The sequence below is a fragment of the Salvelinus alpinus genome, chromosome 3, assembly GCF_045679555.1.
Source record: "Salvelinus alpinus chromosome 3, SLU_Salpinus.1, whole genome shotgun sequence".
Classification (NCBI taxonomy): Eukaryota; Metazoa; Chordata; class Actinopteri; order Salmoniformes; family Salmonidae; genus Salvelinus; species Salvelinus alpinus.
In genome coordinates, this window is record NC_092088.1 from 16,868,150 (window position 1) to 16,893,952 (window position 25,803).

The window sequence follows — 25,803 nt, forward strand, 5'->3', positions numbered from 1 at the left end:
TGCAGATGCAAAGTATTTAGGACTGTGTGTTGGATCCAGAATCACACTGGACTTCTAATACTTCTTATAATATAATCCTGTAACACTCCTGTGTTTGAAGATGCTACTATTTCAATGTTTTATGAATTTTCATTCCCCTTGCTTTAATAACTAGGTGACCATTTTTAACACAATTGTTACATTTACATTTAAGTCATTTAGCAGACGCTCTTATCCAGAGCGACTTACAAATTGGTGCATTCACCTTATGATATCCAGTGGAACAACCACTTTACAATAGTGCATCTAACTCTTTTAGGGGGGGGGGGGGGGGGGTTAGAATGATTACTTTATCCTATCCTAGGTATTCCTTAAAGAGGTGGGGTTTCAGGTGTCTGTTCACTCAAGCTGACATGGGAAAATGGAATATTACTTCGGATAGACTTCTCTTGTGAATATTAGCAGATCTTTACTACATTTGTCAGCTTAAATCCTGTTTCACACAAGTAGGTGCTTCTCCAGAACACACATCTGGTTTCTTCTTGTACTATAATGCCATTACAAGGGGAAATGTGAATACTTGAGGGTATGTGTGTGTGTGTGTTCTGTCTGCAATGTAAGGTTTAAAAATTAAACTCACTGGAATTCTATTTATTTTCCGGGGTTACTGCCAACATTATATCCTTTAGATTTTCTCTAAGTCACCATGGTAACTACAAGAGTCACTTCACTGAAAAGAACTGTCCATGTATATATATTGACTTCACCCTCTTGACTGATTATGTATTTTTCCACATGATCATTTTCTCTGTGAATTTTTGAGCAAGAAGCAGAAACATATTGTTGAGGTGAAATCTATTCTTTGAGCAACAGGTGGCAATGAGAAAAGGCATGTTGTGAATCAAACAGTTGTCATATCTTTGACACCACAGCTCCTGTACAGAGTGATAATGTATCTGCGTCATCACATCAACCCTTCAATTTCACTCACTTCATCCCAGCTCAGCCCTGCCAGCTGACAGACAGAGAAGCTTTCAGACAGTCCCCATTTCTGGAAAAAATAAAGCAGCTTCTGTGTGTGTGCTTTGTTCCATAGAGATGAAAGCAGTAAAATAGCTTTCAGGGACAGTTTTGTTTGTTCTATGTCTTCAACTGACACCCTGTCAATCAAGTGTGCTTCTGAACGTCCAAAAAGGCTTCAAAGGTTTGCTGAACTACAGCAACAGTGACAGAAAAAAAATGAATAAAATAATATTAAAAGCCTTTGAAGTGTAGTTTAGTATCTCACCAGTTAGAGTTCTGTTTGATCCGCACTCAGACCAGGCGTGTGCTTAAAAGCTTAATGATGTCGCAACACACAGTAGGTGGAAATCTGGTGGCACTTTGAAATAGCTTGGGTGTCATCATGCCTTTAGATGACTTTGTATCTATCTTATATCTTTGAGATCTTTGAGATACCGTTCAGTAAGGTGCTTCTATTCTAAGAACTGAATCCAACACTTCAAAAATTGACAAGCATTGACCAGAGAGGTGATACTGCAGGAAGGCCATCTTTAAAACAAGTGGAGAGTTTGGGGGATGGAAACTTAGATTGAGTAATACCGATCAGTTGATTAGAGATTCAGGAAATGAGTTTGGAAAGGTAATGTATGTGAGGGCAATGCAAAATGAAAAGCAGCCAAAGTGATTGGTGGAGGGCCTTTTGGATTACTCTTGCCTGTCCTTACAACCGCATGGGAGTAAGGAGTAAGCAGAGGTACAAACGTGTGGCATTACAAAGTGGCACACTGGCAGAGGAGCAATGACCTTCCATCTGCTGCTTGCTGTTCACACAGTTTGGATGAGACCTGTGCAGTAGGGCCTAGGATCCAGGGCCCTTGTTCACTGAAGCATCTCAGAGAAGGAGTGCTGATCTAGGATCACATCCTGCCCTCTCTTATTCATTACGATTTAAAAGGCAGAGCTGTTCCTACATCAACACTCCTACTCTGATACGGTTTGTGAGTACAGGCCAAATTGTACTCCCACTGACACTCATTAAGCCTGGTCTTGGATTAAAAAGCACACTCTCCATTGTCCAGGAAACTGGCCCATTTACTTTGGCTCCATTGTATGTTTGTTTTCAGGGTTGGGGAGTAACTGATTACATGTAATCACTTACATGTAATCTGATTACAAAAAACAGTAACTTTAATCAGTTATGTTACCTGTAAAAAATATTGTCATCAGATTACAGACACTTTTGAAAAACTAAATGATTATATCTTGTATTACTTTTAAATTTAGAAAGGATGTTTGCGAGAAAAAAAAATACATTGACGCCTTTCTGTTTTCTCAATGACATTCAATTCAGTATTGAAAAAAGGCGCAAGTTTAAGTTTGTTCCACCTGAGGGTGTCTGACCACAAGTCAAAGACCACTGTAATGACTCACCAAATGCTTTTGATGGATCATTTTAATCTTATTTTAATGCCGCTTAAGGGGAAAGTACTCCAAAAGTAACTGAAAGTAATCAGATAACTTTTGGATTACCCAAACTCAGTAAAGCAATGTTGCTGATAAAACATTTAAAGCAGGTAACTAGTAACTTTCGGATTACATTTAGAAAGTAACCTACTCAAGCCTGATTGTTTTTAATCAACATATGTTTTGCAAACCTATGCTCTTTACTCTCTACCTCTTACCTGGGGTGGGTATGCTTTCCTATTTAAACCTGCTGCTACATTCCCAAGATAACTACCACAGAATTGCCACTGCAATTAAACAGGCAATGATCTGTAATTATACTACTTGGTTCCTGTATCTTACCATATCAAAGAATCACTCACCCAGAGATGATGTCTATTTTATTTCCTTTGAGTGGCATGGTATTTTACATAGACAATTTATGGTACCGACATAATTACATTTTGTTATAAATTGTAAAAAAATAATAATAATTAAATAATGCAATTTACTGATCAGTCATTTATTTATTTATTCATATTCAACTCAATTACCTGAGGTTTGTACCAATGTTTTTATATACACTGCTAGACAGAATATTGTACACTATAACACCATGTGGAGATCAGAAAATAGGTATAATAGTGTACTGTATATCAAACATAAAAAAGACACAAAGTAGACTAGTTTCACATATCCTCAATTTGACCTGGAATCACACAGCACTCACTGGGCCCAGTTGAGGGGAAAGGCATCATATCTAAGGATATTTCTGCTTCACATTCAAACTGCAGTGTTGCAGGCAGGATAAGGTTTCTTGGGTTACGTGAAACATCCGAGATAATGGAGACTTTGTCAAACGGTACGTCCAAGTCTTCACCGTGTGAGACCACGGGCTGGCGTTGAGCACAGTGCGCAGAGGCAGTGATATTTGTGTCTCTCTGGAGCGTAGTGTCGTGGTGGTAAGACACCAACTCGTTGCTGAAATTGACAGCTTCTACAGTAGAACTGGAACAGTATCTATTGCAGCCCAGAATGGTGGAGAATGCTTTCCTGAAATCAGCATTAAATGCGTATATAACTGGGTTTAACGATGAGTTGGCCCATCCAAACCACACAAACATGTTAAAAGTGGTGTTACTTACACACAGGCGATCACCAACATTATTGATGTCACAAAAAGGTACTATGCAGTTGACCACAAAAAAAGGTAACCAGCAAAATACAAAAACTCCCATAATGATAGAAAGTGTCTTTAAAACTTTCGTTTCTTTTTTAAAAGTTCTTTTTAAGGAGTTTGTTTGCTCGGTTGCTTGCTGATTGTTCTGCGCGTGTTCCACGGCTCTCTCCAGCGATGATATTCTCCGGATCTGGGTTTGCGCAATCCGGTAGATCCGGGTGTAAGTGCCAACCATAATAACAACTGGAATGTAAAAACTTATCAGTGAGGAAGATATGGCATATGTGCTATTCAAGCTTGCGTTGCAGTCCTCGATTTCATTAATGTCGTTCCCTGTTGCATTTTCCTCCTCTGCTTTGTGCCAATTGAGCTGAACTGGAATGAAGGAGATAAGAATAGAGAGGGTCCATGCCACTCCGATCATAACGAAGGCAAACCGATGGGTCATTTTACGCTCATATCGAAAAGGGCTCGAAATTGCCCAGTATCTGTCCATACTTATTATACAAAGATTGAGAATTGACGCGGTGGAGCACATGATGTCAAAAGCTATCCAGGTATCACAGAAGCTGCCGAAGATCCAGCAGCCGGCCACCTCAGACATAGCCTTCCACGGCATCACAAGAACGGCCACGAATAGATCTGATACCGCCAACGAGATGACAAAAAAGTTGGTAACTTTAGATCGAAGGTGTCTAAATTTGATCACCGCGGCGCAAACGAGTGTATTCCCAAGAAGCGTTGAAACGATCAGGATGAACAGGACGCAGCCGATGAGCGCACGGACGCTGCGCCCGGAGCTGTCCGTTTCAGCACCTGCGGTTTGGTTGTCAGATTTCTCCATTGACAACTAATTTCTCCGCTTTTCTGCACATATAAAAGTTTGCATCTTCTACACTTGGCGTTCAGCACTACCTATATACATTATTCTTTCCACATCGTTTTGGAGACCCCACTTGCGGATTTGGGAACTCATGCGGTAGCTATTTCATAAGTTGCTTAATGTTTTTTTTTATATATAGCATATCTACATTAAACAGTACGTGGGCCAATTTAAGAGGCTCAGTTTAAGAATCTCCGTTATTTTCTTACTCTGATCCAGTAAAACATTGTCCATGGTCGTGAGTTAGTGCACTGCACATAACCCATTGTGCGCGATCGCACCTTTTTTGACAGTGAATGGGTGAATAGTCTCCCTCAGTGGTTGAATAGCGACTCTCGGTGCTTGATGATGGCAATGAAGACCCCTCCTCTTAACAATGAGATATGACGAAAACATGTGAATGTTTCCTGATCAGGGGTAATACCATCAACCGTAGAAAATGCAGTTAATGATGCCCCATGATTGCGATATTATCAGAAGTCTGACGTCTAGGCAATTTCTGAGAAATTCGGAAATCGGACAAGAAAAACATCTATACAATATATTTAGATATTGATTATAGAACATCTAAAGAAAATATATATTCAATCAGTTAGCTATTGAATGAATGCGGACATAATCTGCACTTTCAGTAGCCTATGGAATAGCCTGTTATTTAGATGCCTCTAAGCAGCTATATAAAACGTTATTTCATTGGCGCTGTCTATGGTGCTGAAACTAAACTGGGCACTACAGGTACCCTGTGTAGGCTATGAAGTGAACCAAATTAAACTACTCCATTGTGTGATCAACTCTTTCCAGGTCTTAGCCTGCCGCCATTGTTGTGAGTCCCTTTACAAAAGACCAACGGGATACTACATCTTAAAAACCTATGCTGAACGAACAAATCCTGAATACCTGCGCATTGTGCTGTTTAAAAAAAATGTTTCGGATAAGCCAGGCGTGTTATAGCGCCGTACGGACAGCAGATGTCACCTCATCCCAGATTTTCCGTCTGAGTGCTGGGGGATTTGCGCTCCCCCTACGTCATTGGAATCTCAAAATGGCTCCTGCTCAAATTCGCTGTCCAAGTGGGGGCGGATGCCGGTTTTTCTAACAGAAATTACACACGACCATACGACTGACATTCTCTCTTTTCCTGCCGCTATCTCTCGATATAGAAACCGTATTTTGATTGCGTCATCATCGTGTAATTAGGGATACGCTGAGATCATGATAGGCATAGCCTACAGTGAACAACCGGGACCGAGCAATTGTAGCTGATGCAGCCACCACAGTGTTTTTGTTGTGGAGCGGTGGTGTGGGGAATGTGAATGACATGGAAAAGGCAGAGAATGGCATTTTTCCACCGGCTTTGTCTGTGAACGAAAAGTTGACCAGCAGCACATCTCTCAACCAGCCACTGTCTGATGATACCGCCGACGCCGCAGGTCTTGTCTCTAAACATGTCAACAGGGATGAGACGTGTTGAACTGACAGCGGACGCAGCCGGTGAAGCAGGAGAGGATATTTCCCGTTCCACAGTAGCGTGTGTACGTGTCGGGAGTACGATAATGCTCGATTTAGTTACTGACAGCCCATCTGGTGGCACTGTAAGCAATTGTGTCATTCCTGAGACAGGTAGCGACGCTGCTACAAACGGGTTGACTGGGTCAATAATGGTTGCCTCCAAGGCAGGGAGCTGCTCTGCTATCACTGCAGTGAATCGAGAGGAAATGGACAGAAGTGCTCTCTGGGGGACCTCCCTGGCTCAGAAGAACAATGATTGCTCTGCAGAAAGACTAGATGCCTGTGTGACAGCAGCTGAGCCACTGCAGTCATTGGCACACTCCTGGAATGGACAGCTTGAACAGAGGTGCACAGCAGCCTCCCGGACTGGTCCGGAGGGGTTCTCGATTGGAGACACCGTTTGTGTTATACAGAGTCCTCTTCGCAGTGATGCTGTTATTAGACCACATATTAACCGAAGTACGACCTCTGACAAGGAGGACAAAATGGCAAACGGTGGATTATTGATAGGATACAACAGTGCCAAGTTAAACACAGAGACAGCTGTAACAGTTCTTTCTGATGGAGCTGCAACCTGTATCTCTAACCCACAATGTGAAAAACTCTCCTTGTCTGCAGTGAGTGCAAGGGAGGGCCATCACGAATCCTGCAATATCAGAGAGGAACCTGACGGAGCTGGGGCCCAGCCTAGAAAACAAGCTAACGTTGCAGGAGAGCTATCTGATGGTGCTACTTCCAGTCTCACCTCTCAGGGTTTACCATCAATCCCAGCACCAACGAAAGACCCCTGCAGTGTCAAACCAGACACCAGGCAGGGAGCAGAACCATCAACATCTGGTCACTCAGGAGGTGATCCATCCTCCAGACTCCATCCTCAGTCCCACAAGACCACCAGTCTGAACTATGACCCGTCCAGCATTCTCAGCCCAGGGGACGAGGATGAGGATGGGGAGACCTTTGTGGAGCTGGGGGCCCAAGGCTACAGTGACCTCAGGTTCATGGACGTTAGTCTGAGCTCCAGGAACACCTATGAGTCCAGCAGACGTCAGTCTGCCCCAGGACATATAGGACTGAGTGTGGACTCCTCTGAACTGGCCTTACAGTCAAAAAGACCCGGCATCGCTGAGTATTTCGGCAGGTAAATGAGCTGTTTTCTTTGTGGTCTGAGGTTATTTGCAGGGTGCCGAGAGGATTTTTTTACAAGGACAAGAGCGGTACAAACTTTTTCAGTCTGCTTACCTCTCTTCACGTCATGTTTGCATTTATACTGTGTATAGCCGCATTATTGCTGCAATATACACCCGTTACAACAGCAGTCACTTCCGTTAACCATGCTCTCCTAACAGAGATGTGTCCTGATATTGTAACAGCACACCAGACAGAATGAACAAAGCCAGAACTAGAACCAGGTCTCAGTCAACATTTAGCGCAGGCAGAGACCCACCTGGTGGAAATGGAGCCAGCTGCAGTGAATGCTGTTATATTAATGTTCCCACAAGGACATCCCCTAGGTGTTTACACTTTACATTAAAGGGATACTTCTGGATTTTGGCAATGAAGCCCTTTATCTACTTCCCAAGAGTCAGATGAACCAGTGGATACCATTTGTATGTCTCTGCGTGCAGTTTGAAAAACCTACAGTAGGTTAGCTCTCCAGGAACAGGGTTGGAGAGCCCTGCTTTAAGGTGTAAACAATTTAGAAACAGTTAATTATTAATTCATAGATCGTTTATAAATATGTAATAAATACTTAGAACTTGATTGGTATATATAATAATGAACAGTCTATAAACTACATATAACTCCTTTATAAACACTTTTGAGTACACCTTGATGTAAAGTGTTAACCCCTAGGTTTATAATCCCACATAGGATCAGGTGAAATTGATTCAATTGATGAAATAAGAGTGCCAGCAATTCACTCACTCAGCTGAACGGACCATATCAGTATGACTTATTAGTATGAATTATTGGCACCCTTGAGAAAGATGAGCAAAACATACTGTATATAATAAATAATGAAAATACTGGGCTATATTATCTGAAAAAAATAACTGCATTCCAGGTGACTACCTCATGAAGCTGGTTGAGAGTGTACAAAACTGTTATCAAGGCAAAGTGTGGCTACTTTGAAGAATCTAAAATATATTTTGATTTGTTTAACACTTTTTTTGGTTACTACATGATTCCATATGTGTTATTTCATAGTTTTGATGTCTTCACTATTATTTTACAATGTAGAAAATAGTAAAAATAAAGAAAACCCCTTGAATGAGTAGGTGTGTCCAAACTTTTGACTGGTACTGTATATATGTATTATTATATACTACTACAATTGCTCAGAGAAAGAGATTTTGTTTAACAAATAATATATATTTTTTTAAATAAAAAGATAGGGGTCAAAATTATTGGCACCCCTCTTTTCTATTCTCTTCAATACCTCCCTTTGCAAGGATAACTTCACTGGGTCTTTTTCTTGATTAGTATATATAAGAATGAACAGTCTATAAACTACATATAACTCCTTTACATATATCTCCTTTATAAACACTCTAAAATGTTTTAAGAGGGCAGTCCATAAGTGCAGATGAAGGACCAAAGATCTGAAAAGATTCTGTATGGAGAAATGGTCTAAGTTCCCTCCCAATGTGTTTCTTCAATCTCATAAAACATTTTAGAAAAATACTGTTATCCTCGCAGGGTGATCTATTGAAAATAGGGTTGGCAATAATTTTGATCCCAATCTTTTTTTTTTTATTATTTGTTATTACTTGTTAAACAAAATCCATTTCCCTGAGCATATACAATATAGCTCAGTATTTATATTATTTGTTTGATAGTCTTTTTTGCTTCTCTTTATCAAGGGTGCCAATAATTTTGGACCTGACTGTATGTCAGATCTAGGAAATGATTCAGAGACTCAGAGAAACCTTAATTTCACTGTTTTCTCAGTATGTCTACTCATCAAAACTGTCTCGCTGACCGGAGGAATAAAATTAAAGTGTGTCATCATTAATAATTACCCACACATTCTCCTGGCTTTTCTGTCTGTTCAGGGGTTTATTTTCCAAGAAGCATATAGAGCCGAAGAGTCCGTCCCAGAATGTACCTGGGTGGAAGCTGTTTGGAAAGGTTGCTGCCAGAGAGAGCCCTCCCAAGGACTCGAGGACCATACAGCAGGTTGGTACCCCGGTCCTGTATTCTTCAAGCATGTCAGATTAGGAGTGCTGATCTAGGATCAGTTTTGTCTTTTAAATCATAATAACTAGGATTTCATTGACATGGAGGACCTGGGTCCGTATACATCAAGAATCGCATCGTTGGAGTGCTGATCTAGAGCTTTTAAACCCACCCCTCAGCTACTCTCAGTCCATTCCGCCTATCTCCGTAAATTGCCCTGTTATGATTTCCATGTGCCATATATATTTCAACTGTGCTGTGATGTTTCACATAGATTCTGAACCTGTCTAATCGCATAGTATCTACAGATTGTAAGTTCAAGATCAATATTTTACTAAAAGTATTGTTGATTGATTGACTGTGGTTTTTCAAATCTCCCAACACTGCTATTTGTAGTGTTTATTTTAGATAAATGTTGTGATTTTTCAGCTATTCCTGAACCTGTGACCAGAAACAAGCTACATAGAGGCTATACCAAATAAGTGATCAAATGATTCTGTCTCTTCGTAGCAAAATCTGCAGAGCTGAGCTGGTTTTATATACATAACGTTCTGTTTGAATTTCGTATAGTCATTTAAATGGAGAAACTCTTTTAAGTTTTTGAATCAAGTGTTGTGCTCTTAGAAGCTTTTTGAATGCAGGCTCTGATGTCACAGTGCTCCTAAGTCTACAGTAGTTATTCACTAACCTATTAACTGCTCGTCTAACTTCCCGTACAATATTGTGTATGGGAGAGAATGCTATCTGACCCTCCCTGGAGTGAAGCCAGCAAGTCTAGTTGAATGCAATGAGCTCAATGTTTAACCCAGATAATTTCCCCTACGTGCTAGTCAGGACTTAATCCCTATTCATCTAGGTTATGTCAGCCTTACATACCTACAGTAACCTCACTTTGTTAACATAGCTTAAAGCTTTAAAGAAAGTCCAGAACTACCGTTATTTAATTTAAATCAAGTCATTTACACCCCTTCTGTTCAACTCCTTCACCAATGATACATTGCATTTACAGGCCTTTGTTTTATTGTATCACATGAATCATTAGTTTAATCGCAGCCTTGTGCAATATGTAATGCCACAGCATAACAATCACTCCCTAGGCCCTATTCTCACAATAACTAACCTGTATCAGTCTGACCAGGTAGCAAACTGATAGCAACTCACAGCTCAAGTCAATTCTTTATATCTGTCCTTCTGTGTGTCCTGTAATAGAGCATCTTGTAATGATGACATCAGAGCTTATAGATAAGTGTGGCAAAGGCTGTAGTCAGTCTGTACTTGGCCTACTCCTTCCCAACACTTGACAAGAGCGAGTAGGGTGTGGTAGGAGTAGGGTTCAGGTCCTCCATGTTGGAGGCTGGCAGGCCACTACAGCTGTTGAGGGTGTATGCTCCAGCTAGCTCTGTGCCTGGCTGGGTAACTAAGGAGCTGGTCTTACTCAAGGTGGATGCCTCTTGCCTGCTGTGTTGAGCCTCGGCTGGGCTTGAATTATGCCCCTAGCTCTGTTCTTCCTCTCCCTCTCTCTCCCTCACTCCCTGTCTCCCGCTCTACCTCCCCCACTCTACCCTGCAGGTACTGATCTGTCTACACACTCGTCGGAGGCAATAATACATGTTTTCATGCCTGGATGGAAACAGACACTAAAGCCAATTACATTTGTCCCTTCACTGGATTAGTAGTGCACTTAACTCTATTACTCTACAACTGTAGACGGGGATGAGAGAATGTATATGCCTCACTACTGAGATTATGACTAGATAAGAGTGATCTCATCTAGAGTGAGCTACGTGGGTTAGAGCAGGGATTTACACTCTTAGAAAAAAGGGTTCCAAAACGGTTCTTTGGCTGTCCCCGTAGACTAACTCTTTTTGGTTTCACATAGAATTATTTTGCGTTTCATGTAGAACCCAAAGGTGAATGCACCAATTTGTAAGTCGCTCTGGATAAGAGCGTCTGCTAAATGACTTAAATGTAATGTAAATGTAACCCTCTATTGAAAGGGTTCTACCTGGAACCAGAAAGGGTTCTACCAGGAACCAGAAAGGGTTCTACCTGGAACCAAAAAGGTTTCTTCAAAGGGTTCTCCTATGGGGACAGCCGAAGAACCATTATAGGTTCTAGATAGCACCTTTTTTTCTAAGAGTGTAGATGTTTTTTTAATTGTTTAATTTTAATTTTACCTTAATTTAACTAGGCAAGTCAGTTAAGAACAAATTCTTATTTTCAATGACGGCCTAGGAACAGTGGGTTAACTGCCTTGTTCAGGGGCAGAACAACAGATTTTTACCTTGTCAGCTCGGGGATTCGATCTTGCAACCTTTCGGTTACTAGTCCAGCGCTCTAACCACTACCTGCCGCCCCAGAGTGTAGATGTCAGAGGGTTCATCTGTAATGTGTTACACAAATGTGCCGTACAGAAACTCAGATGATGGGAAGTTTATTCATGCAGTTATCCTACGTGCAAGGGGAGGGAGGGACTGAGTTGGATCTCCAACAGAGGCCTTTTTTTAATAAAGTTGACTATCTTCGTAACCCTATCCGAAGGGCAAAGATGCTTATGTGGATTGGAAGTGTACTGAAGTACTTGAAATAATTGTTTAGTTTGAAAGACAGTTTGGAGTTGTTTTTGGAGGGATTGAGCTATTTAACTCTTGAGTGTAAACTCTGTTTTTCTTTCATCAGGAGAGTATTCCAGGTGGTCTCACGTCTGTGTCTGCACCCAATCTCTTAAGCGAAGGGGTATGGACTTTCTCAAGTTTCCCTTTCAGTCATCTTCTCAATCTCCTATCTGCATGGGGCTGCCAAGCAACCATTTCCATTGAACATCCAACTCATGCCCATGCCAACCCGTAGCACTTTGACAGGGGAAGGGAAATAAATGCATGTTAGAAAATCGAAAAAAAATAATCGCAGGTTCTTCAACAATACCAAGGTCTCTGAGACTCTTGCCATAGCTCCAGCAGCTTAGTCTCTGTGGCTCAAAAGGTTTGAATCCAAAGTATGACTATATTTTTGTTCCAGTTGTCCTAACATACAGTACATGTGACCACATGTTTCTCTAGTGCAATAGATCTATTCCATATCGATTGTATTCCTTTTATTCCTTATCTGGGAATGTAAGGATTTTTGGTTTACTGGTGTATTTGACTTGAGGATTATGAATACACAGTTGATTACGTGATTGTATATACACTTTGACATTACAAGTGGTGCCAGAGCTGCTTCTCTGCTATACCATTTGTGAATAGAAATGCATGGGTGTTGGTTATACACAGGTCATCTCTGACTTTTCTTAGTACTATGGGACAGCAGCAATACATTTGGAGAAAGAGCTGTGACTATTTCTCAATTTTTACTATTAGGGGGGGCTGTTCTTCTTCACTGGTGTTGGTAAATCTCACTCTCCTTAGATGGCACTCCCCTCCCCCGTCCCTACTAGCCATTTCCTCTGATAGCACCGATGTCATTTATTTATTTTATTTAACCTTCATTTAACTAGGCAAGTCAGTTAAGAACAAATTCTTATTTACAATCACGGCCTACCCCGGCCAAACCATCCACTAACCCGGACAACGTTGGGCCAATTGTGCGCCGCTCTATGTGACTCCCGATCACGGCCGGCTGTGAAACAGCCCGGGATCAAACCCGGGTCTGCAGTGACGCCTCTAGCACTGCGATGCAGTTCCTTAAACCGGTGCGCCACTCGGTCCCACGAACTGCACCAATAAATGCCTTGAAGGAGCCACAGCCACAACACAAGACAATGTAGCCATTGACATCCATACAGAAGCAGTTTCATGCATCGTGAAAGGCCAAAGGTGAGACTTTTTATTGTGTAGTGGAGGTGAGGGATGTATGGTCACTAAGTCTAAGATACTCAATGTATCAACTCGCACGAAACAAACCCATAGGATATCAGTGGCGTCATGTAGAGCGACTGAACATAAAGGCATTCATTCAACAGGCTCTGATGCATTAGGCATGGCTAGGTATTTATTGACCCCTCTAGAAATAACTCTCCAGTCATCAACAACCATCATACTCCTCAGTCCCCCCATTTGTTTTTTTCTCTCTCTCTTTCTCTCTGTCTCTCTCTGTCGCTCCCTCTCTCTCTCTCCTCTCTCTGTGTCTCTGTCTCTCTTCTCTGTCACTCTCTCTCTCTGTCTCTCGTGTCTCTTTCTTTCTCTCTCTCTTTCTCTCTCTCTGTCACTTTCTGTCTCTTTCTCTCTCTTTCTCTCTCTCTCTCCTCTCTCTGTCTCTCTCTCTCTCTGTCTGCCTGTATGGGCTTTGTGATCTCCATCATCCTGTCAGCTGATCCTGTCGCCCCTCGTGGCTAACCCCACTCTATCTTTCCTTCCTTTCAAATGTAAACCCATAAGTCTAGTTGGGCTAGTTGAAATGCATATACTGGGGCTGTGTTTTCCAGTTTCTATGGTGATTTAGGTTTTTGATGTATCTGCAGGAGTACGAGGCCAGGGCGGGCAAGGCTGGATCTGGGGGAACGTCTCCTACTCAGCCTCAACATGGCCGGAGGAAGAACCTGGACTTTGAACCACTGTCCACCACGGCTCTTATACTGGAGGACAGGCCTTCGTAAGTCCCCACTATCTCTCCTTTTTCTTTCTCTTTCTTTGTCAGTTCCTCTTTTCTTATTTTTTTAGTTTATTCTGCCCCCCGGTTCATACAAGGGGAAAGGCCTAACCTCCCAGACCTGCAGCCATATTACTTACACACATTCCATTGTTTTCAACTAGGCTCAGGCCAGGGTGTGGTGTCTATGAAGAACACAGTAAGAAATGCAGCATCCAGAGATGAGCAGTGTTGTATTTCTCCTCAGCTGCTCTCTCTGATCCAAGACCTCCGGCCCTCATTAAGAATAGATACAGTATATGAAATATGAGCATGTCGCCTGAACCATGACAAACACACTGTATGCAAGGCAAAGTCTCTCTCATTTGTAGGTCTTACTTTCTCTTAAGTCCTCAATGTGTTCAACTAGCCATTTTGTGTCCTCAGTTGCTGTGATATGCATGGATTACGGTGAAACCGGCTGATACTGTGTCCCATCTCCTCTTGTCTCTCTGCAGGAACCTTCCTGCCAAGCCTGTGGAGGAGGCCCAGCGTCACCGTCAGGAGTATGACGAGATGGTGGCCGAGGCCAAGAAGAGAGGTACTGGTACTTGTACTCGTACTTGTACTGTTACTTGTACTGTTACTGGTACTGTTGCTGGTACTGCTACTGTTACTGCACTGTCTGTCTCCTCAGAGCTGTGTAATGGTGGTCAGCAGCATCTGGCCTGTCGACTCCAGATGGCACTTAGCTCAGTCTGTCTGTTGTAGCTGTTGCAAATACTTTTGTAATTTTACATGTACTTTACCAATTGTAAAGCTTTATGCAAATTATTATAAAGCATTTATAAGCATCTGTTAACATTTATAAGCATCTGTTAACATTTATAAGCATCTGTTAACATTTATAACCATGTATAATGGCTTATTCATTGAAGTTATTGTAAAGTGTAACCAAAGGATTTGTGTCCCCATCCCACAGAGTTAAAGGAGGCCCAGAGGAAGAGGAAAGAGATGAAGGAGAGGTTTAAGCAGGAGGACAGCATCGCCAACGCCATGGTGGTCTGGAACCACGACATCCTGCCCAACTGGGACAACATGTGAGCCACTTCCTGCTAAACAACTCTCCACTGGCACGGAGCAGCTATGTACACTGTCCAGTCAGTCAGGCAGTCCGTCTGTCAGTACAATATTCAGTCAGTTACTCAGTCAGTCAGTTATTCTGCCAGTCAGCTAGCCAGACAGTCAGTCAGTCACTGAACCAGTCAGTCAGTCAGTGAGCCAGTCAGTCAGTGAGTCAGTCTGTAAATCAGTCAATCTGTAAACCAGTCAGTCAGTGAACCAGTCAGTACATAAATCAGTCAGTGAGGCAGTCACTCAGTGAACCAGTCAGTCAGTGAACCAGTCAGTGAACCATTCATTCAGTTATTCAGACAGACAGTCAGTCACTGAACCAGTCAGTCAGTCAGTGATCCAGTCAGTCAGTGATCCAGTCAGTCAGTGAACCAGTCTGTAAATCAGTCAGTCTGTAAATCAGTCAGTCAGTGAACCAGTCAGTCGGTGAGTCAGTCAGAGAACCAGTCAGTACATAAATCAGTCAGTGAACCAGTCAGTCAGTGAGCCAGTCACTCAGTGAATCAGTCAGTGAACCATTCATTCAGTAAATCAGTCAGTCAGTGAGCCAGTCAGTGAGCCAGTCAGTCAGTCAGTGAATCAGTCAGTGAGCCAGTCAGTCAGGCAGTGAACCAGTCAGTCGGTGAGTCAGTCAGAGAACCAGTCAGTACATAAATCAGTCAGTGAACCAGTCAGTCAGTGAGCCAGTCACTCAGTGAACCAGTCAGTCAATCAGTGAACCATTCATTCAGTAAATCAGTCAGTCAGTGAGTCAGTCAATCAGTCAGTCAGTGAACCAGTCAGTAAATTAACCAGTCAGTAAGGGGACCAGTCAGTCAGTGAGTCTGTCTGTAAATCAGTCATTCAGTGAACCAGTCAGTCAATAAATCAGCCAGCCAGTCAGTGAGCCAGCCAGCCAGTCAGTGAGCCAGCCAGCCAGTCAGTCAGTGAGCCAGCCAGTCAGTCAGTCAGTGAGCCAGCCAGTCAGTCAGTCAGTGAGCCAGCCAGTCAGTCAGTCAGTGAGCCAGCCAGTCAGTCAGTCAGTCAGTGAGCCAGCCAGTCAGTCAGTCAGTGAGCCAGCCAGTCAGTCAGTGAGCCAGCCAGTCAGTCAGTAAGCCAGCCAGTCAGTCAGTGAGCCAGCCAGTTAGTCAGTGAATCAGTCATTGAATCATTCAGTCAGGCAGTGAACCAGTCAGTCGGTGAGTCAGTCAGAGAACCAGTCAGTACATAAATCAGTCAGTGAACCAGTCAGTCAGTGAGCCAGTCACTCAGTGAACCAGTCAGTCAATCAGTGAGCCAGTCAGTGAACCATTCATTCAGTAAATCAGTCAGTCAGTGAGCCAGTCAGTCAGTCAGTAAATCAGTCAGTCAGTGAACCAGTCAGTGAACCAGTCAGTCAGCGAACCAGTCAGTAAATGAACCAGTCAGTAAGGGAACCAGTCAGTCAGTGAGTCTGTCTGTAAATCAGTCATTCAGTGAACCAGTCAGTCAGTGAACCAGTCAGTCAGCCAGTCAGTCAGTGAGCCAGCCAGTCAGTCAGTGAGCCAGTCAGTCAGTCAGTGAGCCAGCCAGTCAGTCAGTGAGCCAGCCAGTCAGTCAGTGAGCCAGCCAGTCAGTCAGCGAGCCAGTCAGTCAGTCAGCGAGCCAGTCAGTCAGTCAGTGAGCCAGTCAGTCAGTCAGTGAGCCAGTCAGTCAGTAAATCAGTCAGTCATGCAGTGAACCAGCCAGGCATGCAGTGAGCCAGTCAGTGAGTCAATGAGTCAGTCAGTGAGTCAATGAGCCAGTCAGTGAGTCAGTGAGCCAGTCAGTCATGCAATGAGCCAGTCAGTCATGCAGTGAGCCAGTCAGTCAGTGGGCATAGGTCAGGGCTCCGTTGTTCAGTAGGCCCATGCCAGTCTGTTTGTGTCCCCCTGTAGGCGTAACACTCGGCGGGTGAGAGAGCTCTGGTGGCGGGGCTTGCCCCCCAACGTCAGAGGAAAGGTCTGGAGCCTAGCCATCGGCAACGAGCTCAACATCACCCCAGGTATGTATGGTGTTTCAATAGTCATAACTCATAGAACTCCCATCATAATTGTTTATTCCCATTGGCATGCTAAAATATGATTTGCTTTCAGAATAAGATATACAAAGTGAAGGATGTCATGTACATAAACTCAACAGAAAAAGAAATGTCCTCTCACTGTCAACTGCGTTTATTTTCAGCAAACTTAACATGTTTAAATATTTGTATGAACATAACCAGATTCAACAGCTGAGACATAAACTGAACAAGTTCCACAGACATGTGACTAACAGAAATGGAATAATGTGACCCTGAACAAAGGGGGGGTCAAAATCAAAAGTAACAGTCAGTATCTGGTGTGGCCACCAGCTGCATTAAGTACTGCAGTGCATCTCCTCCTCATGGACTGCACCAGATTTGCCAGTGCTTGCTGTGAGATGTTACCCCACTCTTCCACCAAGGCACCTGCAAGTTCCCGGACATTTCTGGGGGTAATGGACCTAGCCCTCACCCTCTGATCCAACAGGTCCCAGACGTGCTCATTGGGATTGAGATCTGGGCTCTTTGCTGGCCATGGCAGAACACTGATGTTCCTGTCTTGCAGGAAATCACGCACAGCACGAGCAGTATGGCTGGTGGCATTGTCATGCTGGAGGGTCATGTCAGGATGAGCTTGCAGGAAGGGTACCACATGAGGGAGGAGGATGTCTTCCCTGTAACGCACAGCGTTGAGATTGCCTGCAATGACAACAAGCTCAGTCCGATGATGCTGTAACACACCGCCCCAGAACATGACGGACCCTCCACCTCCAAATCGATCCCGCTCCAGAGTACAGGCCTCGGTGTAACACTCACTCCCTCGACGATAAACGCGAATCCAACCATCACCCCTGGTGAGACAAAACCGTGACTCGTCAGTGAAGAGCACTTTTTGCCAGTCCTGTCTGGTCCAGCGACGGTGGGTTTGTGCCCATAGGCGACGTTGTTACCGGTGATGTCTGGTGAGGACCTGCCTTACAACAGGCCTACAAGCCCTCAGTCAAGCCTCTCTCAGCCTATTGCGGACAGTCTGAGCACTGATGGAGGGATTGTGCGTTCCTGGTGTAACTCGGGCAGTTGTTGTTGCCATTCTGTACCTGTCCTGCAGGTGTGATGTTCGGATGTACCGATCCTGTGCAGGTGTTGTTACACGTGGTCTGTCACGCAAGGACGATCAGCTGTCCGTCCTGTCTCCCTGTTGCGCTGTCTTAGGCGTCTCACAGTGCGGACATTGCAATTTATTGCCCTGGCCACATCTGCAGTCCTCATGCCTCCTTGCAGCATGCCTAAGGCACGTTCACGCAGATGAGCAGGGACCCTGGGCATCTTTCTTTTGGTGTTTTTCAAAGTCAGTCGAAAGGTGTCCTCAGTTTTCATAACTGTGACCTTAATTGCCTACTGTCTGTAAGCTGTTAGTGTCTTAACGACCGTTCCACAGGTGCATGTTCATTAATTGTTTATGGTTCATTGAACAAGCATGGGAAACAGTGTTTAAACCTTTTACAATGAAGATCTGTGAAGTTATTTGGATTTTTACGAATTATCTTTGAAAGACAGGGTCCTGAGAAAGGGACGTTTCTTTTTTTGCTGAGTTTACATTGAAATGTATTAAAATAGCCAAGGTTATAGTTGTAGAAATGTAGTACCATATTGTTTGTTTTCTAACAAAGCAACACGCTCACCTCTTTCAGCTGGAATAGATTTACGAGCCTGTTGTGTATGTAGTGGAAGGAATTGCTAGATGAAAAGGCCTTTGTGGGTTACACAACAAAGTATAATAGACGTCTCAGCTGGAGGACCCACCGCCTGACTCATTGCGAGAGATCTTCTTTCATTTCCCTCTTTTCTTCTCTACAGAGCTGTATGACATCTTCCTCTCCAGAGCCAAGGAGAGGTGGAGGAGTTTCAGTGAGATGGGTTCAGAGGCTGACGGTACGTCTGAGATGGGGGCGTCTGAGATGGGGGGGGGGGGGGGCTGTCACGTGGCAAGACTGTGAATTAAAGCCAAGCTCCTCGCATGTTAGACTGAACTCCTCAGACCCTAGACTCATCCATTCTCCTCTCTTCCTCTTTGAGGCAAAGCTATTTCCTCTCATTGCTTCACATCTGTCGGCCATATTGGTGTCCCACATTGCTGCACAAATCCCCCTCGTTCAGCAATCATTTGCAGGCTTGGAGGAGACTGGAGAACTTTCTGTAAAGGTTTTCTGTTGTTTTTACTCCAGTGTTCTGCGAAGTGTCTGTTTCTGCCATCATGTCAGACTATCTGGCCTTTGGTGTAGTGCTGAGAGCCAACAGTGACACATTCTCTCCTCTAGCTCGTCAGAAAGACTGTGTTGTTGCCAACGAGAGCCTCAGGAGATGGATCCAACAGGTCTTAATGGAGCTGAACAGAGAGATTTGCAGGATGTCTTCTTCTCTACAGAGCTGTATGACATCTTCCTCTCCAGAGCCAAGGAGAGGCTCTGTTTTAGGCATCGTATCAGGGTTACAAAATATTGGCATGGCATCAGTGTCTCTATGTATCATTGATTACCGAGTTACTCGGTCTATCATGCACAGACAACGATACAGAGAGGTCGAACCAGCAGGAGATCAGTTTATTTTAGTAAACTGAAATTATAAAGTTTTTCCTTTCGTTAATAATCTGTTTGTGTTTCAATGCTAGATGGGGCATCGCTGGCAGACAGAGAGTCCAGTCTGGACCTGATCAAGCTGGACATATCCCGCACATTCCCACCTCTTTTTATTTTCCAGAAGGTACAGTACATCTCTTACCCATTACTGTATGTGTGTGTGTGTGTGTGTGTGGTGTGTGGTGTGTGGTGTGTGTGTGTGTGTGTGTGTGTGTGTGTGTGTGTGTGCGCTCCATGACATTTCTCATCCTCTGATTGTCTTCCACCACAGGGTGGGCCATATCATGATCTCCTCCACAGCGTGCTGGGAGCCTACACCTGTTACAGACCTGATGTGGGATATGTGAGTAACACTTCAAAACAGCACTCTTAAGTCTTTATTTTATGCCATACTGTACATGCGGTGATTGTGAACTAAAATGATGGTTCTGTTCTCTCAGGTTCAGGGCATGTCCTTCATAGCTGCAGTGTTAATCCTCAACCTGGAGGAAGCTGACGCCTTCATTGCCTTCGCTAACCTGCTCAACAAGCCCTGTCAGCTGGCCTTCTTCAGAGTGGACCATGATCTAGTGAGTCCTACTTCCACAGTGGCTACAGTAAAAAAAAACTGTCCTCTCTAAAACTAATTTAAAGGGATACTTCACCCGAATTACATATTGGTTTCCTTACCCTGTACGCAGTCTATGGACAAGGTATGACAGCAATCCATGCTTTGGTTTAGTTTCCCAGGCATTTCCACATGCTAACGTTTTCTAAATCCCATTCAAATCATGGGACTGATATTAGCATTTTTCCCACATCATGTTCATATCATCTATAAGTGACTTTGTTGAGCTTCACAATAAATTTGAGATACTTTTGGATGATTTTGACATGATGCACAATTAGCCCTTTAACAGTACTGAATTAGTGGTCCCTGAATCTGTCTCTGACCTTCTTTTCTTCTCCTCTAGATGCTGAAATACTTTGCTGCGTTCGAGGTGTTCTTTGAAGAGAACCTCCCTAGACTGTTTAACCACTTCCAGATCTCCAACCTCACCCCAGATCTCTATCTCATCGACTGGTGAGGAACTATAGATCTCTATATGAAAGCATGCAGCAGTTATCTGTTAGTGTGGCCTTCAAGCTGTTTTCTCACACATTTTAAACACCAGCCATGCTGTCAGGTCATTATTCAGTTATCAGAGCACAGCTGCGGTGCCGTTCCGCTAACTGCCATTTTTTGGCCTGTGTGTATCTGTCTGTGTCTGTTTACAGGATATTCACTCTGTACAGTAAGTCGTTGCCGTTGGACGTGGCATGTAGAGTGTGGGATGTGTTCTGTCGTGACGGCGAGGAGTTTCTGTTCCGGACGGGTCTAGGGATCCTGCGTCTCTACGAGGATGTGCTCCTACAGATGGATTTCATCCATAGCGCCCAGTTTCTGACACGCCTCCCAGAGGATATAGACTCTGATAGGCTGTTCGCCTGCATCGCGGCCATGCCAATGCTCAACGGAAACAAGAAATGGTCCCAGGTCAGTTCCTCTAAACATATGAAGACAGGGAAGTGAGAAAATGGGCACGTTTGCACCAAGTGACAATACATACAGTGCATTCGGAAAGTTTTCAAACCCCTCGACTTTTCCCACATTTTGTTCCGTTACAGCCGTACTCTAAAATGTATTAAATCATTTTTCCCCCCTCATCAATCTACACAAAATACCTCATAATGACAAAGCAAAAACAGGTTTTTAGAAAAGTTTTGCAATGTAGAAAAAAAATGAAATAATGAAATATCACATTTACATAAGTATTCCGAACCTTTACTCAGTATTTTGTTGAAGCACCTTTGGCAGCGATTACAGCCTCGAGTCTTCTTGGGTATGACGCTATAAGCTTGGCACACCTGTATTTGGGGAGTTTTTCCAATTCTTCTCTGCAGATCCTCCCAAGCTCTGTCAGGTTGGATGGGGAGCGTCGCTGCACAGCTATTTTCAGGTCTCTCCAGAGATGTTCGATCGGGTTCAAGTCCGGGCTCTGGCTGGGCCACACAAGGACATTCAGAGACTTGTCCCAAAGCCACTCCTGCGTTGTCTTGGCTGTGTGCTTATGGTCGTTGTCCTGTTGGAAGGTGAACCTTCGCATAAGTCTGAGGTCCTGGGCGCTCTGGAGCAGGTTTTCATCAAGAATCTCTCTGTACTTTGCTCCGTTCATCTTTCCCTCGACGCTGACTAGTCTCCCAGTCCCTGCCGCTGAAAAACATCCCCACAGCATGATGCTGCCACCACCTTAGCGATGGTGCCAGGTTTCCTCCAGCTGTGCCATTTGGCATTCAGGCTAAAGAGTTCAATCTTGATTTCATCAGACCAGTGAATCTTGTTTCTCATGGTCTGAGAGTCTTTAGGTACCTTTTGTCAAACTCCAAGCGGGCTGCCATGGTCCTTTTACTGAATAGTGGCTTCCGTGTGGCCTGATTGGTGGAGTGCTGCAGAGATGGTTGTCCTTCTGGAAGATTCTCCCATCTCCACAGAGGAACTCTGTATCTCTGTCAGAGTGACCATCGGGTTCTTGGTCACCTCCCTGACCAAGGCCCTTCTCCCCCGATTCTCAGTTTGGCCGGGCAGCCAGCGCTAGGAAGAGTCTGGGTCTGAGTCTGGGAGGCCACTGTGTTCTTGGGGACCTTCAATGCTTCAGAAATGTTTTGGTACCCTTCCCCAGATCTGTGCCTCGACACAATCCTGTCTCGGAGCTCTACTGACAATTCCTTCGACCTCATGGCTTGGTTTTGCTCTGACATGCACTGTCAACTGTGGGACCTTATATAGACAGGTGTGTGCCTTTCCAAATCATGTCCGATCAATTGAATTTATCACATGTGGACTCCAATCAAGTTATAGAAACATCTGAAGGCTGATCAATGGAAACAGGATGCACTAGCGCTCAATTTTGAGTCTCATAGCGAAGGGTCTGAATACTTATGTAAATAAGGTATTCCTGTTTTTTATTTGTAATGCATTTGCAAAACCTTCTAAAAATCGGTTTTCGCTTTGTCATTATGGAGTGTTGTGTGTAGATTGAGATTGATTGTAACGTAACAAAATGTGGAAAAAGTGAAGGGGTCAGAATACTTTCTGAATGTATAAGAATATTATTATGTGTTTAAGGTGAAGCCATTTCTAGAGTCTGTTGTGTGAACTGGGACATGCTCCCAGAATTCCTCACAAATATCCTGTAATTATGTGTGATACTGGTGTGTCTAGGAACGATTTTGGAATGATACGTCACACAGACACTGCAATGTAAAATAATTCAGGTTATAATCAAATCAAACTTTATTTGTCACATGCGCCGAATACAACAAGTGTAGACCTTACCGTGAAACGCTTACTTACAAGCTCTTAACCAACAGTGCAGTTCAAGAAGAGTTAAGAAAATGTTTACCAAATAAACTCAAGTAAAAAATAATAAAAGTAACACAATAACAATAACGAGGCTATATACAGGGGGTACCAGTACCGAGGCCAGGTTAGTCGAGGTAATTTGTACATGTAGGTAGGGGTGAAGTGACTATGCATAGATGATAAACAGCGAGTAGCAGCAGTGTACAAAACAAATGGAGGGGGGGGGGGGATCAAGGTAAATAGTGGCTATTTGATTAATTGTTCAGCAGTCATATGGAACGGGGGTAGAAGCTGTTAATGAGCCTTTTAGTCCTAGACCTGGTGCTCCGGTACTGCTTGCCGTGCGGTAGCAGAGAAAACAGTCTATGACTTGGGTGACTGGAGTCTGACAATTTTTTGTGCTTTCCTCTGACCCAGCCTATTATATAGGTCCTGGATGGCAGGAAGCTTGGCCCCAGTGATGTACTGGGCCGTACGCACTACCCTCTGTAGTGGCTTACGGTCAGATGCTGAGCAGTTTCCATACCAGACGGTGATGCAACCGGTCAGGATGCTCTCGATGGTGTAGCTGTACAACTTTTTGAGGATCGGGGGTCCCATGCCAAATCTTTTCAGTCTCCTCTTCACGACTGTCTTGGTGTGTTTGGACCATGATAGTTCGTTGGTGATGTGGACACCAAGAAACTTGAAACTCTCAACCCGCTCCACTACAGCCCTGTCTAAGTTAATTAATGGGGGCCTGTTCGGCCCACCTTTATCATAGATTCAAACTTGTTGGGTCCTACAATTCATATACTACAGCACCTGCAGAGGTGAATGTATGTCAGGTAAAGAAATGCATAAGAAATAACCCATATAATAGTCTGCCTTTTTGTGGAAATGCAGCACCACCTACAGGTATGTATTGTGTGTGCCTAAAAAGAACGATCGTTGCAGTTTTATATTGAGATTTGTTCTCCTTCTTCTTTCTCCTCTCCAGGTGTTTAATGCATTGATAAAGGAGAACAAGGACGTGGACAGGAATTGCAGCCAAGTAGTGAAGAGTTCATGATTCAGCCGTGGAACAATTTTATCATCACATTCCTCTCTTTAATTGAGAGCCTTTAATCACATTAGAGTCATAATGGTAAATGGACCTTAAAGAATGACATCATACTTGAAGATGGAGGCCTCAGACACCATTGCCAGGTTGATTGAATTGAGAGTATTTATGGTAGTATACCATTAATATATGATGATATACTGTAGGTAGATGTGATGAATTGGGTCTGTCTCATCAGAAAGGTATGGAGTTTCTTAGATTGAGTGAGGCCCTTTGTTACACCTGTGGATTTTATCTCACTAACATTACAATATATATTTTATGAAAGTGCACCTCCAAGCATAGATATATTTATATGACTTAATTGACCAAGCCAACTTTACAACATAGAAGGAAAATTATGAAATAATTGACAGAGCCCTTCCGTTTCTTAAGTGTTTGAAGCTTGACATCGAATAGTTTAACTAAACTACCAGTAATAGGTTTTAATTACAGTGAGCAATTGTTTCCGAAAGGAATTGCAATAGAGAAAATGTGTGACATGTGGCACTAGCCCAGGATTGGACTAAAGGAGCCTACCGTTACTCCTTAGTCCAAGGACCTTGCATGCTCTGTTTAAAGGGCGAATTGACTCTGAAAGACAAAACTGCCAAATACTCCCATCTAAACGTGAATCGATTCTCAATTGCGGCACGGTTCTAGAAACATAGATCCCTCTACTTTCATATCACATCTAAATAATTTCACAAATGCAAAATACACACTGGTTTTAACACAGTTGCAGTCAACAGTATTTTTCAGCGACAACACGTTTGTGTCGTCTGTCTTCCGTTTACACACAGGTGTTCGGAGACGGATATAGCTAATTAGCACAAATAGTCCACTCTGTCTTCCGTCTGTTTTTCGTAAACAATCGCTGTAACATGGAAATATGTCCGTATGGAAACCCTAACCCTAACCCTTTACATTTACCTTTTGTTTTTGTTTTCATTCAAAAGGCACTCGCACATATGAGCTATCTTTGTTGCAGGTGCAACAGTTGAATACAATTAGGGGAAAAAGAAACCCGCACACTGCTCTTGCTACTATCACTTCTCTTTATTAAGTTAGCTTTATGAAGGCATTGAGGTCGATACGTAAAGCTAGCTTAATAAAGAGCAGTGTGCGGGTTTCTTATTGTTTTCTCGCGGATGTGAAAGGTTATGCTTCCGAAATCGTACCGTAAGCGTCGCGTGTTAATGTTCAGAACGAGCGTCGCGGCTCGTACACCCCCGTACAGAAGACGCCTCCGTCCAATGACTCTTATGTGTAATGTAATAGAATTGAGAGTTATGATCAAGGCCTGTTGTGCCACGTGAGGTTTCAGTGTTTTGCTGGATGAATCTTGCTGGATGAATCCACAGTGAAGCTATTATATTGTTGTGAATAAAACAGCAATGGGACACCTTTTCAAAGTACCTATTCATGAAACATAATTAACTTTTAAAACTTGGTCTTGTTTGTGATGTTGCTCACATCTATTGTTACTTTACATTTGACCAAACACTTATGTTGAGGTCCAACATATTTTATTATCAATGCTGTAATTCATGGTTCTACAGTACATGTTTCATATCGTTTCTTATGCTCTCTATATTGTATAGTTTTCATACTGAGTACTAAAACAATTGTAAATATATTTTAAATGAATTCAAAAGTACCCCTGTGATACTGTATCAGACCAGAAGTTATGAATTATGTAAATAAATCAAAGAGATGATTATTTCCAAATGGTCAACAGTTTTTCCTGACTGCCACACACCACACCTAAGCACAACAGTTTTCTCAACCAGTAGGTGGCGGTGTTT

At 43.3% G+C, this 25,803-nt stretch overlaps 2 protein-coding genes across 5 annotated transcripts; one reads left to right on the forward strand and one right to left on the reverse strand.

Annotated features, from left to right (window-relative positions):
- Positions 1–2,812: 2,812 nt before the first annotated feature.
- Positions 2,813–4,747, reverse strand: LOC139569698 (D(5)-like dopamine receptor). The gene has a single exon (XM_071391101.1). It carries the CDS (start codon positions 4,446–4,448, stop codon positions 3,114–3,116), a length of 1,335 nt encoding a protein of 444 aa, XP_071247202.1. The 5' UTR covers positions 4,449–4,747; the 3' UTR covers positions 2,813–3,113.
- Positions 4,748–5,499: 752 nt separating this feature from the next.
- On the forward strand, positions 5,500–25,726 carry LOC139570130 (TBC1 domain family member 12-like). Of its 4 annotated transcripts, XM_071391700.1 has the most exons (15): positions 5,500–5,953; positions 5,985–7,134; positions 9,053–9,176; positions 11,856–11,912; positions 13,636–13,766; positions 14,261–14,343; positions 14,725–14,842; positions 16,772–16,878; positions 18,754–18,828; positions 19,565–19,656; positions 19,804–19,875; positions 19,973–20,101; positions 20,486–20,595; positions 20,790–21,048; positions 23,894–25,726. In XM_071391700.1, the coding sequence occupies exons 1-15, from the start codon at positions 5,806–5,808 to the stop codon at positions 23,963–23,965; spliced, it is 2,727 nt and encodes a 908-aa protein (XP_071247801.1). In that variant the 5' UTR covers positions 5,500–5,805; the 3' UTR covers positions 23,966–25,726. The 4 variants fall into 4 exon arrangements, with proteins under 4 accessions (XP_071247801.1, XP_071247798.1, XP_071247800.1 ...); XM_071391697.1 differs by lacking the exon at positions 5,500–5,953 and having other exon boundaries at positions 5,960–7,134; XM_071391699.1 differs by lacking the exons at positions 5,500–5,953; positions 18,754–18,828 and having other exon boundaries at positions 5,960–7,134.
- The last annotated feature ends 77 nt before the right edge of the window (positions 25,727–25,803 follow it).